This window comes from Musa acuminata, chromosome BXJ3-5 (assembly GCF_036884655.1).
Source record: "Musa acuminata AAA Group cultivar baxijiao chromosome BXJ3-5, Cavendish_Baxijiao_AAA, whole genome shotgun sequence".
NCBI classification, from domain to species: Eukaryota; Viridiplantae; Streptophyta; class Magnoliopsida; order Zingiberales; family Musaceae; genus Musa; species Musa acuminata.
The window spans coordinates 43873434-43887028 of NC_088353.1; the positions used below are offsets into that span (position 1 = coordinate 43873434).

The following is a 13595-nucleotide window of genomic DNA, read 5'->3' on the forward strand; positions in this document are numbered from 1 at the left end:
TAAGAACAAATGCAAGGATAATTATAGATTATATAAGTACATGGATATTTGAAATCTTACTTGACAAGTACTTGGAGCTGCGATGAAGCAATCGTGTTGAAGTCAATCCTAACTTAACCACAAACCACACAAACACTGATGCTTTCTCTCTCTCTCTCTCTCTCTCTCTCAATTCTCCACTTGATCCAACTTGCAAATCCACCAAGTTCTCAATCCCTTCTCAAAATCCCAGCAGCTGGTGCACTACAAGTTACAGAAGATATTTCTACCTACTGAAGCAACAGGTCCTGCAGTAAAAGCTTTTCCATGACAATACAATCAAGAGCAAGTAGCAATTTTCACATTCAAATTAAGCCCTATAAACCACCAGCTTCACCCATCTGGTAAATGTCTACTAGCTTGACTGGTTAAGATTTTGATCGTCGATAGTAAAATCCTTACAGTGAATTCCATTTTCACCTCTTAACCTGTGCACACTTCCACATTCTCTTTCACATTAGCATATGCCATAAACATTTTGAGATTTAATAATAAGATCGAGTCGGGGCAAAAACCGTGTTCAAATGGTAACCTGTTCAAGGAAATGGCATCACTAACATATTTCACTGTACATTCAAGCAAAAAGCTATATAATGCCAATCAAGTAGCTAAGATGTATCCATAGCTGTATAACAAAGTAGCACCAGAACATACTGAAGCTAGAGATATTGCATAGATTTTGCATATCAAATTCCAACATCTAAACTACAGCAATCTTAAGTAAAATGACATGCTAGGAAAATAGTTCATTCTGGAACCAAAAGAGCTCAGCTTTCTACTAGAGCATTCTCGATCCTTCCATTGGCAAACCATCATCAGAAGCAGTTCAATAATAGGGCTGGTGATCTCCAATTTGTTTTCTTTGTGCAAAGCCTGCACTAATATAAAAAGGGATGAGAAGTTTCTTTTTCATTAGTCTCACTTGCATCAGAAATTTCTCAACTCAGTCAAGCAATTCCGAAATCTGAGTCTTCCTTAATGCATCAGCAGTTGTGAGTTGTATTGCCATAGCCCTGTTAGGAGATATGTTATCAGCTTTCATCCTTTCCCTGAACCCATATGCTGGAGATTTCGCATTTATGTAGGTCTGGAGTAATAATTGATACGGCCTCAATTTCACAGCATATCCAATCTGCTTCAGCCGCTGAAAGATCTTCTCAGCATTATGGATGTCTCCCCTTGCAGAGTACCTGTCTAACACTGTCATATATGAGCCAAAGAGGGGTCTAGACTCATTCTGTTTGGATGCTTTGAGCAATATGGAGTCAGCTTTCTCCAATTCCCCAGCCTTCGCGTACAGCTTAATGAGTCCATCCCAAGTCATAGGGCCAATGTAGCAGCCATTGTCTGACATCCGCTTTGCCAATTCCTTTCCCTTAGATACAAGCTTATTATTTGCATAAACCTTCAACAATGTGTTGTAGTATTTTGTTGGCAGCTTCTTCCGTATCTTGAGCATGTTTTCAAAGACTTCCTCTGCATTTTCTACCTGCCCAAGCTTGCCCCAAGCCTCTATTGCAGCTAAACACTCACCTATACGTGGGTTAGACATGCAAATATTCCAAATTCTTTCCACATCGTCTGCTTTACCAAGAGCAGCATAAAGACGAAGAAGATCCCTGCAAGCAGCACGGTTCTCCTTGATGTCATCACCTTCCATCTCCCTCATGGTCGCTTCTGCTTTCTCATTGAGGCCTGCAAATACATAGTGCCTTGCAACCATAGCATGAGTCGGCAAATCGGGCTCCACGCCTTCAGCCTTCATTGTGTCCAAAATTTGCTCCATGCCTGATATGTCATATGCACGGCCTTTCGTGTCTATCAATAGCCTGTATGTGACGAGATTTGGTTTCACATTCTCCTTTTCCATCATCACGAGGACATCAGCAATCTTCTTCTGATCTACCCACTTATAAAGCAGCAGCAGTTGGTTGCAAGCAAATGCTGAAATGGGGACGCCAAGAGCCTTAATTCTATTAAAAACATCTTCTGCTTTCTTTACATCGGTAGCAGAAACACAATGATACAGGAGAGTTCTGTACAGCACCTCGCCTCTGAGGGATTTTGGAATTTCCTCTATGTATTTTTCAGCCTTTTGAATACCATGTGCTTTAGCGACCAAATCCAAATGGGTAGCATAGTCGTGCTCAAGAAATTCAAGATTGTTAGTTGCTTCAAGCCACTCAACAAACTGCAAAAGATCACAAAAGTTCATTGTACTAGGCTACTAGCATCCAAATACCCAAAAAAGGTGACTACTTAAATAGCATTTATTCCTTACCAAAGAAGCATTTAATGGCACTGAACAAAGAAAATGTTATGGACATAATCTTTTGTCTGTTTGCCACAAATTCATACACAAGCATGCAGATATAAGTGCTCTTATTATTTCCCTTGAGATCTTAAAGAAATATTGATATATCAATAAAATAACGAGAGGTTAAAATCAAATAAATATGTAAAAGTACAGGAAGGCAAAATAGACTGGTCCAAATTCAAAGATAATGTTCTTGTCGTTTGAAGACAAAGGCCATGGTTATCAACTTAGTCTGAACAAAAAAAAATCCTCCTCGGTTTCAATCTATACATCTTTAGGACATTCATCTAGGACAGATAAATAAATTATACAACTGCATATGGCAGGTTTTATATATATCACATGTGAAGCCTCAGGAAGATCTAAAAAACCTGCTCAAGATGATGATTTTCACACAGCTCAGAAACTTTTGTTGAAAAGGCCAGCATAAGCACAGATTTAAACGGTTAAGCTTTAGATTGTACCAGCCACCAACTGTTCTAGAATATTCATATTTGGTCAGTGTCAGCATGCATATAGCAAGAGGAGAGGGACACTGGATTCAGTGTGCATAGCCTGCACACAGTGGCAAGTTAGCTGTAATTTCATTTGTGTTTTATCCTCATCCTCCTCACACCTCTTTTGGTTTGGAAAGGGAGGGGGAAAGAATTCGATCTTAGTCCTACATATGGACTGAATTACAGATTTATGCCTGTGCCTCACATGGTGCAGTACCACTACCATACTACCAAGTTGGAAACTTATTAAAACCCGATTCCTTCTTTTACCATGTCAATACAGGTGGCACCGTGCAGCAGACTAACAAGGATGGACAACATAAATTTTGCTTAGAGCATAGGAACTTATTCTACCAGATGCTGACACAAGCACTGTATGAAATGGTATGACATGGCACTGTAATGCATCAAGACCAACAGGCAGTTTATATGACATTCTAATTCTTTGTCCTCTTAAACAAAGAGGACATTCACCCATGTGACTTGCTCACATGCTATCACTTAGCAGTTTCATGCACTTAGAAAAAACAGGGCACGATAATTTATCTAACCAAGTAATATCATAGTCAATAAGGTCAACAACAAAAATCATAAACATTACAAATTTACACTGATGGAAAATCTAATTAGATAAAAAAAAGTCACCTGTAGAGCCTTTCCATAGAGCCGGTGTTTCCTAAGATTCAGCAGTACAAGTGAGATTTCTCCTCGTCCTAGAGGATTCCCTTCTTCAACCCACTTATCAAGTTTGGCATTAAGCGAGTATCGAGGATTTTCTATTATGATTTTGGAAAGTTGTGATTCAACCCTCCTCTGTGTTTTCTTTTCAACAGACAAATCTGTTTCACTGTCCAAAAAACTAAGTTCATCATCAGCAGCATTGTTCGTCTCCTCTTCAGACATCAACTCCTCATTGGCCTCTTTTTCCTTAGGTCCTACCATTGCATCATCTTCTGGCGGTACATCTAGATCAGAAAACCCATCTTCTAGATCATCATCCTTCTGGCCCGATCTCGCCCTAGCATGAGAAGAAAGGTTTCGACGCCATAGGAAAGACTTTGTATGACTTGTATGATACAAACATTCACTGGAATACAACTTAGAAATTATGGAACTCCCAGATATGCTAAAACTTTTGTCATGGTGCCCTTCTTCATGCGCCAAGTAATTTCTTGACAGTACTGAGTCAGCACAACATGCCCGAGCTAACAAAATGCTGCAATTCTGAACCCTGACATTGGCATAGAAATTGATCAAAAGATCAATAACACCTCAAATTAATATTGAATTTTCAATTGTTGCTCATAAAGTTAGTCTTCAATCCTAGACTAGCTCAAGGATTCAGTGAGACATTTATTATCTGTTCTTTCTTGCAACCCAGATAAATATATCACCTCAGATTTTTATCAAGTTTGCGCGAATCACGAGAAACTTAGCATTATCACTGTACCAGTTCTACAAACAAAGATTAGTAATAAATACCTTATTTTATAAATATTGGCCAAATTATGAGCACTTATTACTGCACAAACATAAGAACGAATGGAATAATTATCAAGAAACTCTAGCAATAACTACGATAACCACAAAATGATAGGTAAAGTACCAACATTACCAACTCATCCCGCCACCCGGGCTTAGGAGGCTACCTAAGCAAAGGCAGCCCACGATCCCTGCCTGTCCCAGCTTTCCTAAGAGAGTTCGCAAGACTCACTCTTCGCTAACACAACAGCTGAAGAAAGGCCACATATTAATGGCCGACGGCATGGTTTGCTTCCCCCACACCCTCCTTCCGGACAACTGAAGGAGGGAGCACTCCCTGTCTGACTCAAAATGGCTAAAAGGCCAGACAGGGAATGCCATCCCGATCACCTAGCGTCGGCGCCAGCCTCGGGACGACATGCCGATAAGCTGCCTCCATTAATAGTCCTTGGCGAGCAAGGTAGGGGGGACCCTCACCAATCCCCGTCCTCGCCGCTAAGCGCCCAGGTATAAAAACCAAGTCCTGGACCAAACAAGGGCAGGCAAGTAAGCACCATACTTTCCTAAATACTGCTAACTCTCTCCTCCCCTACCCCTTTGACTTAAGCATTGGAGGGGTCACATTAGGACATTCCCCAACGATTACCTATTGTATAGGATCCCCGGTGCGACAAAGGAGGCACTGTGAGATGACTCCCCCACGGGTAAGGCGGTTCGTCCTCCCAGGCCAATTCACTCCCCCCACAGGCAAGAAGCTCTTCACGCCAGCTCTCTACGTCGACGCCTCACGCCAGCTCCCCGTAGGCCAGCCAGCTCTCCATAGCGGCTCTCTACACCCATGCCTCACGCCAACTTCCCACAACAGTTCTCCATGCCAGCTCTTTACGTTGGCACCTCACGCCAGCTCCCCGCAGGCCAGCTCTCCACAGTGGCTCTCTACGCCCATGCCTCACGCCAACTCTCCACAACAGTTCTCCATGTAAGCTCTCCAGGAAGGACCTGCACTTTTGGCACTGAATCAAGCCGAGCTGACTCGTCAGTCGACAGCCTCAGTGTAACAACAGTGGTCTACCGGGAGCAGAAGGTTGCTGCCATGCCGTCCACCACTGGGAAAAGGGGTTAGCATCCGGGTGGCAGTGAGTTGGCAGGCCAGTCGGCAGGTCAAGACTGATGTCAGCATATTCCCTATCAGGCTATTTCTTCTTTCTTCAAAGGCTTATCGCCTTGAGATCAAACAAGATGCAACCTCAAACATAAATGACACGTATAAAGACGAAATATTTCAAAAGAACAGTTGCTCAAAGCACGATTTTTTGATACGCAACACAAATGCTAGCATAAAGCAATCAACAAACTTCCTCACAAACCATCACTTGAAACTTTAGATGATAATGACAACAGGGCAAATAGAAGCCCGCAGTATCAGAAAGAAGAAGCAGATTAGTTCTTCCCCTGGATATCTCAGGATGAATTCGAGAACCGAGAGAATATCTGCAACGCTCACCTCGTGGAGCTGGCAGCAGCTCTTCGGAGCCCCAACATGACGATTCCTCTGCCGATTCCGCAAATACAAGAGAATCGAACGTAGTAGGGGAAAGACCAAGAACTCTCTAGCGCTCAACGGAGCTCAAGAATTAGACACGGAGCGAGGAAGCGACGTTAGCCGCCCGTGAAACCCTAAACCCTTCTGACCTCAGGATGGCACAGAGCACTCGTTACAGCAGCTTAATTTTGGGTTGGGCTCCAAAATGTCAACGGACCTATTTGGGCCGCATGAATGACGTCATATACATTGAAAAATGACGCCATATACACGTAACCGCCACATATTACATAGCACATGATGGGTCCCACTCTTCCTCCATTTCGGAGTGAGCCTTCCTGGTTGTTACAGGCAGCAAACAGCGGTTTACGCCAATAGATCACCGTCACGTATCCGATTTAATCCTTTTGAGGACTGTCGATTTAGGGATCGTCGTCATTTTGGGAGCGCCGGCAACACTATGGGAGTGATGGGTAGTCCTCTTCGGCCTGGATGGAACGGTGGTGGCTTCTCCAACATCCCTAACCCTACAGGAAGTTCAGCAAATTTCTCATCGCAAGGATGCGCTGATTCCGCGTTGCAGGTAATACAACCGGCCCTGTTTCTTACCTAGGTCATCCAGGCAGTGAAATTTTACCTGTTTGCTAATAAAGGACTGGTTACTAGATTTTGCCGATCATTGCTAGTTTCTGCATGCCTTGGTTTGGAAGAAGGGCTCTTTTACCTCCGAGGGAGAAGGCGATCTAAAATAGAAGATTAGTTTATGTCTCTACTCTGGTAATGCTTCTTCTCTGTGCCACGAGTGGTTTGTTTGGAAGAGAATGAGTAATATGTTTATCGGGTGAAGTCCACAGAGAGTTGAGTGTCAATAAATAGACAGCTTCACCAGGACAACGTTTATGATTCAATCTAGTTTGCCTTATTATTAATTGTTTAAAGAAATTGAACTTTTTTTACCAATGTTCTATGCTTTGGTAACTCATTATTTTGTGTTGTATAACATGATATTGATTGAATCCAGTTATTAGTGATAAGTGAGGACAACTATAGTATGAAATATGCATGATTGTCGATGGAAATTATATGTTACTTGGAAATGTGAGGTGCACAAAATGATGAGACATTGCATACCCATGAAAAGAGAAACCTATTATGGGGGATTTCTTTTTAGAAAATTGATCTAGATTAAAGGTCCAGCCTCACTGGGTATGTTTGATAGTCTGTACCTTGTTAGTTGATCCAGAGCCTCTTGCTTATCCCTTCACTCATCTCAAGATTTATAAATACATTGCCAACCATATTTGTTCATTAATTAATGTTATGTAGGTATCAAAGGTCCCACAGAGGTTAACATCTGACAGGAAATAATTACTTGCTGATGTTATAGATAGTGCACTTGTTATTGGTTTCCCAACCTTTCTTTTTATTGGCATGTCTGTTCTTTATATATCATTAATTTATGCCCATCGAAATTATCTGTGCTTCTCAATCCTCTTGAATTTGTTGGTCTGACAGTACAGGGTGAAGGACATCAAATACAATTGCGTCCACCTTTGGCAAAATATGCACAACTTCATGGCTTAACTTCATGTTCTAGCATCTCTTTTGCCAACATTCTTCTCGTTTGCCGATATGTTGGTTCTTTACTTAAATGCAAGAATACATGGTTATCTGCTGAGCAGGTAGTTTCTTTCAGGTGCATCTATATAACTAATGTGCCAAGCATTAGTTTCTCTGCAGTTAGAGAATATGAGATTCATGAATAGAAATTCTTTTTAAGTTCTCTGATAGATCTGGCTGTGTTCTTTGCTAAGAAATAATAGCTTGGCAGTAATAGAACAAGATTTATAGATGGGAAAGGATTTTAACCTTCTATTTTAGGGAGGAAGAATGATTATTCTCGACATGGATTTATAAAGTTGAGAACAGCTAGCTATTCAATCTAGTTCACTTTACCCCTTAAAAACAATATTTACATGATAGTACTTAGAATGCTGACTGATGATCGACATATGGCAAGACTATAAGAACATGGAACTCAATTATGAACCATAGGTGAGCATTTTTTCCCCTCAAATATTCCCTCAAAAGAAGTTATCCGGTATGGTTGCAAAAGAATATTACAAAGCTTCAAAATTTTTTCTCCATGTTGGAAAGTAATCTCCATATTGTTCAAACTAAGCATGAAAACAATGAGAAAGTTGCAAGTTCATATCGTCCATGATCAAGAGACTTTGAGCTTTTCCTAGAAGATCCGTCTGGAGATGCTGGAAGGTCTTTGGAACCTATCTGCTGTGGCAATTTCTTTGAATCAGTCGGTATCGCTAAAATGTATTACAGGCATTAGTTGACATAAGATTGTCCAACTCTGTCATGAAGTTCAGAAACGTTTACACCGTCAGTTGCCATTGAGATGATCTATTCTCCACCTACCTCATATCCCCACAAGCAAGATTTGTACATGAGACTTATGAATAGGTTCACTAGATAGCTTCTCAGTGCTTTCTCTCTCCCTTTTGCCATGATTATCTTCTGCTCTTCTCGATACCCCTCAAAGAAAAGAAAAAGAAAGCTTCTGCTCATCGTGTATGATTTCTCCACCATACCAAGTATTGGGTACATTGACAAGTTCAAACAACACTGGTCCTCTCACTTCTCTTTTCCATTCTCAGATTAATAGAACACATCTCTTCTTTTCTTTGGATTTGTCTCAGGGTTCCCTTTTCTCATCATAGCTGCAAACTCATCATAATTTATTCTTCCATCCTGCATGTTGACAGTGATTTAGATCAGAATTGTGTTTTCCCAGACTGCTACTAATATACTAGATGGCTAGACAGGTTCTAGTAATATTCTGCATGGCCTCTTTCTACTTACATTGTCAACATCAGCTTCAGCAATTATATCCTTGATTTCCTTGCCGTCGTATAGTCCTTTCTCTTTTAGAGCTTGCTCAAGTTCTTCCTTTGTGATATAACTATAGAAAGAAAAAGGTGTTAGTATTCAGTTAGGTCACCAATGTGTCTAATATATTATCCAATGCATCATTAAAACTATTTCATTGTATATTGTTTTATATAAAATCAATGTGTTATGCTGTTGTTTTGCACAAAACCTACCCGCTGTTGTCCTTATCAAAGTACTGAAATGCTGTATATAGATGCTCTTCTCTATCCATTCTGTTCATGTGCATTGTCGCTGTAATAAATTCCTCATAGTCGATAGTTCCGTTCCCATCTGCATCAGCCTGTGTTAAGTGTATTAGATTAGATGGTACAATGATTAGATTCTTTCTATCTGGGTCGATTGATTGAATTTGTCAGTAAAATTTTGGGTGCATATAGAACTCACAGCTTCCATCAGCTGTTTGACTTCATACTCCGACAGCTTTGTTCCTTGCTTGGAAAGACCTTGTTTTAGTTCTTCGAGAGTTATAGTTCCACTATTGTCAGAGTCCATATTCTTAAACATTTCCTTCAGCCCTTTGATCTCTTCCTCTGATAAACATCCTGCTATTACCTGCACATATTGACAGCAAACTCATTGATAGTATCAACTACAGGCCTTGCCAGTTTGAGTGCCTTATTTTCTTTCCTCTCTCTAAGAAGTCTGAAGAGCTTTCAGGTCATGAGGATCAACGGTGAGAAGTATATTGTAGGATATCCAGGTAGACATTCTTTCATGTTGTTAGACACAAATTTAGGTCACCAAGCTTTCCATTAGTGATCCTTGAATTATGTCACCAAATAATTCTAGTCAAACATATAGCGAATTTTGCAGACATTGGGTTAATACAATCTGTGAACGGGGAAACAAGAAATTTACCCTTAGGGCAGCTTTCTTAAACTGGTTCATTGCTCTAAATTGTTTCAGCCTGTTGAGGACAGCATTGTCAAGTGGTGTGTCAGGTGCTTCTCCATCTTCCTTGATCCATGGATGGTCTGTATTGTAAGTCCATAATCAGACAAGACAGTTTGCATGAGATTTCCTATGTGGTTTGCATAGTAAAGATATTCTTGGTTCAAAACACATGGAAAGAGCTTGTATTTAGGGTGGAAGATTCTCAAAATAGACTATATGTGGGTTTTTTTTGTCTTAATATGTAAGCATTCCTTGATCTTGTCTGGATGTAAAAACCAAGGAAGATGTTGACTGCCAAACCAGGCCTCAACCTGGTGGTGGCAAGATGTTTGACTAAATTACAGGCAAAATTTTATTTTATCTCTTCTTTCTCTAATTGTAATTTATGACTCCAAGATTTTTAGACAACTAACTTAGTTTGCTAGTAATGCTAGTGAATCACAAAATAGATATCATTGAGTTGCATGAAAATTGGTCATACTGAGAACTTCAAATGCTGTCAGCCTCTGTCTGGGGTCCAAGTTCAGCATCTTTCTCACAAGATCCTTAGCACCAGGTGAAATGTTAGGCCATGGGTCACTTGTAAAGTCAATCTGCCCCCTTAGAATAGTATTGAAGATCCCCTGCTCAGACTCTGATAGAATAAATATTAGTTTGACTTTTTGGTTTCATGACTTTGGCAGCACAAACAAGAATTATTTGAATAGATGAAGAAGCACCAGCCCAGAATGGAGGAACTCCACAGAGAAAAATGTAAAGCATCACTCCTATGCTCCAAATATCAGCTTCTGGCCCATATCTTCGCTTGAGGACCTCAGGTGCTATGTAATATGCACTGCCAACTATGTCTTTGAATACCTCACCTGTTCAGGAGAGATCTTAATTTAGCTGATAGCTAGATGATCCAGAAGTGGATGAATTGCAATCAGGATTGCATCAGATGCTGCAAAACCAAAACATGAAAACAATTGCTCCAAAGACACAAAAAAAAGAGAGAGAGAGAAGATGACATACTACCAAAGCAAGGAAAAGAGAATCTTCCCAAGTAGGAAATATTTAGTGACTGCAAGTTCCAAGTAGGAAACATTAAGATGTCCTTCACACTGTGTTCTGGGTATCAATATCATCAAGAAGACTTTACATAAAGATACATCCTGGGTGATGGTTTATATTAGTAGAAGAAAGATTGCAACTTTGCTTTCTTGTATCATTGTTTGAACCACATATCATATATATGTTGCAAGAAAAAAGTTGAAGCCGAAGCAAGTTAGAAGACATAATAATGAGATTTATGCTCATGTAAATGCTGAGTTTTTAGGGGGTGGATGTATGTCCTGTTTATATATAGAATAAGAATGAAGGCTTTTCGGTGCTTCTTCTTCCTTTACCATTCAAATGCAGTTTTCTTTCTTTCAAATGACTTCCCTTGTTCTTTGTAGAAGCAAACACAGTTTCGTCGAACATGTGGTGGACAAAAAGGCGGAAGAGGAGGGGAAGAAGAAGGAAGAAGAAAAGAGAACTGAATCGAATCAATGGAGGGGCACAGAGGAACTAAACCTTGCTTGAAGAAAACAGAGAGCCCAAAGTCGGTGGCCTTGAGCGGCGCATCCTCATCCTTGTTCAGCAAGAGGAAGTTCTCGGGCTTGAGGTCCCTATGCATCACCCCCATGGAATGGCAGGTGTGGACGATCTGCACGATCGTCCTCAGCAGCGACGCGGCCGCCCGCTCCGTGTAGTGGCCCCTGGCGATGATGCGATCGAACAGCTCCCCTCCCGCGCACAGCTCCATGACGAGGTGCACCGACTGCTTGTCCTCGAAAGCCCCCTTCAGCTCCACGATGTTGGGCTGCCCCGACAGGTGGTACATGATCTGGACCTCCCTCCTGACGTCCTCGATGTCCTCCTTGTTGGCGAGCTTACGCTTCGCGATGGTCTTGCAGGCGTACTTGTCCCCGGTGGCCTTGTGGGTGCAAAGATGGGTGACGCCGAACTGGCCGCGCCCCAGCTCCTTCCCGAGGGAGTAAGTGGTGCGGACGTCCTCCATGGGCCGGCCGAGCACGGGGCCGATGGGAGCGGCCGGCTTAGGGGGCGGGCTGAAGGCGGCGGTGGGTACGGGTGCCGTTTGGACGGGGGCGTCATCCGGGGCCGGGCTCGGGTCCGGCGCGTGGGCGGGGGTGTCGGCATCGGTAGGCGTGGCGGGGTCGGCGGGCTTCTTGGTGAAGCAGTTCCCCATCGAGGATGAGGAGGAGGGGGCGGTGGAGGAGGGAGGAGGAGATGGGGAGATGGCCTACGAGGGACGGAGAGGAGGAGGTCGCATGTGTGCGGTGGGGAAAGGGAGGAGGAGAGGGCGGGGCGGTGAGAGGCTGTGGATGCGGACGGTGAGAGGGGATTCAGGAGGGGCGGATATGAGTTGGACAGGGGAGGGGACGTTGGGCGCGGAGTAGAGGTGAAGAGAGATTGGCGGGAGCCCAACTGCTCCCTCTCGCCTACATTAGGATCGACAGTCGATTGGTTGGGCCGTGGGCCTCCCTTGATGGGCCTCGCGTTCCACGCGATCTCACTCGTTTTGAGCCGTAGCAGTCGTGCCCCAAGTCCTAACCCTGCATCCAATCATTGGTCGACACGACCTGTTCTCCCATTAGCTGGCCCAAAAAGATAGATTAGTCGACTCACAACAACAGCAGCAGCCTTCGAAGACCCCCTCTTCGACGTGGCTGTCTTCTCGACAGCTCGACATGTTTCCTGGAGACTGTTCATCCGTCTGTGATCAGGATTTGACCAACGGTATCAGGTTTTGACCAAATATATACAGCTTCGGTTTGCGTCTGTGATCAATTGTTGCTGAAGTCAAAGAAAATGTTATATTGGACGCAACAGCACAGTCAAACCAATGAAGCTTGATATTATATAAATCTGGTGTTAAGCATTTTGACCAGATTTATATATATAAATATATATATAGTGATGTCTTAATAATAATAATATAAAAAGTCAAATAATCAATGTGAATAATAAAGGATATTTAGATATTAATTTTTTTTATTTTTAAGTTCCGATGATAGTCATGGTTATTAGTATATATATATATATATATATATATATATATATATATATATATATATATATATATATATATATACTATAATTTAAAGGGATAAATATGCTATTTCTAAATTTTGATAGGGATGAATACTAGAAAATTAAATTGTTATCTTATGCTGACTGGATCACAAGGAAGAGTAAATTAGTCCATCACCAGCAAAGTTGTGCTGCAGTCCTTAATTAAATATAAGAAGAAAACAAAAGGAGATTGGACAGCTATAACAAGTCTTCTCCATTTCTTCTGGAGACATGACACAAGCTGGAGGAGAGGAGAATCGGAAAGGGACTGTGCTTTTGACTAAGTGTGGAAACTACACAGCCACAACATCCACTGCATCTGGTGTTGTAATATTACAGTTTGAATCTTCTAAAATCCTAATATTATGATACAGAGTACTGAACACAATACAGAATGAGGGATGTATTCATACTTAGAAGATGTTTTATCTCATGTGATGAACTCCAAACTGTGGAGAGGTAGGCATAAGTTAGCAATGATCAACCATCAATCTATCATCGGTAGTGGGTGTTAGGAAAGCCAATGGGATGTGAGTTTGCTTCAGCACAGCACATGACCGATTTGCCGTAAAATAATAATAAATCAGAGAGATAAACCCAATCCTCCTACCTAACACGTCCTTTATGTAGGCATGGCCGTCTATTATAAGATGGTTGGCATAGTCGACGAAGGAACGTGGCTAATCGTGATTCGATATCTCGGTCGATAAAGATGGTTAATCAATAATAAAATTAA

At 41.8% G+C, this 13595-nt stretch overlaps 2 protein-coding genes and 1 long non-coding RNA gene across 13 annotated transcripts; 1 reads left to right on the forward strand and 2 right to left on the reverse strand.

Annotated features, from left to right (window-relative positions):
* Nucleotides 1-606: 606 nt before the first annotated feature.
* On the reverse strand, nt 607-6061 carry LOC103986240 (pentatricopeptide repeat-containing protein At1g80270, mitochondrial). Its single transcript, XM_009404182.3, has 3 exons — nt 5840-6061; nt 3499-4084; nt 607-2230 (listed from the first exon to the last, which is right to left on the reverse strand). Exons 1-3 carry the CDS (start codon nt 5875-5877, stop codon nt 983-985), a joined length of 1872 nt encoding a protein of 623 aa, XP_009402457.2. The 5' UTR covers nt 5878-6061; the 3' UTR covers nt 607-982.
* A 239-nt stretch (nt 6062-6300) lies between these two features.
* On the forward strand, nt 6301-12613 carry LOC108952943 (uncharacterized). 10 transcript variants are annotated; one of them, XR_010496813.1, is made up of 6 exons: nt 6301-6461; nt 6545-6655; nt 7394-10295; nt 10423-10557; nt 11179-11597; nt 11680-12613. It is a non-coding gene; the product is annotated as an uncharacterized LOC108952943 (long non-coding RNA). The 10 variants fall into 10 exon arrangements; XR_010496814.1 differs by having other exon boundaries at nt 10423-10492; XR_010496815.1 differs by having other exon boundaries at nt 7394-7560.
* On the reverse strand, nt 7999-11972 carry LOC103986239 (calcium-dependent protein kinase 2). 2 transcript variants are annotated; one of them, XM_009404181.3, is made up of 8 exons: nt 11297-11972; nt 10459-10602; nt 10221-10373; nt 9704-9819; nt 9230-9397; nt 8998-9125; nt 8756-8855; nt 7999-8644 (listed from the first exon to the last, which is right to left on the reverse strand). In XM_009404181.3, the coding sequence occupies exons 1-8, from the start codon at nt 11970-11972 to the stop codon at nt 8552-8554; spliced, it is 1578 nt and encodes a 525-aa protein (XP_009402456.2). In that variant the 3' UTR covers nt 7999-8551. The 2 variants fall into 2 exon arrangements, with proteins under 2 accessions (XP_009402456.2, XP_018682255.1); XM_018826710.2 differs by having other exon boundaries at nt 10221-10365; nt 10430-10602.
* Nucleotides 12614-13595: the final 982 nt, after the last annotated feature.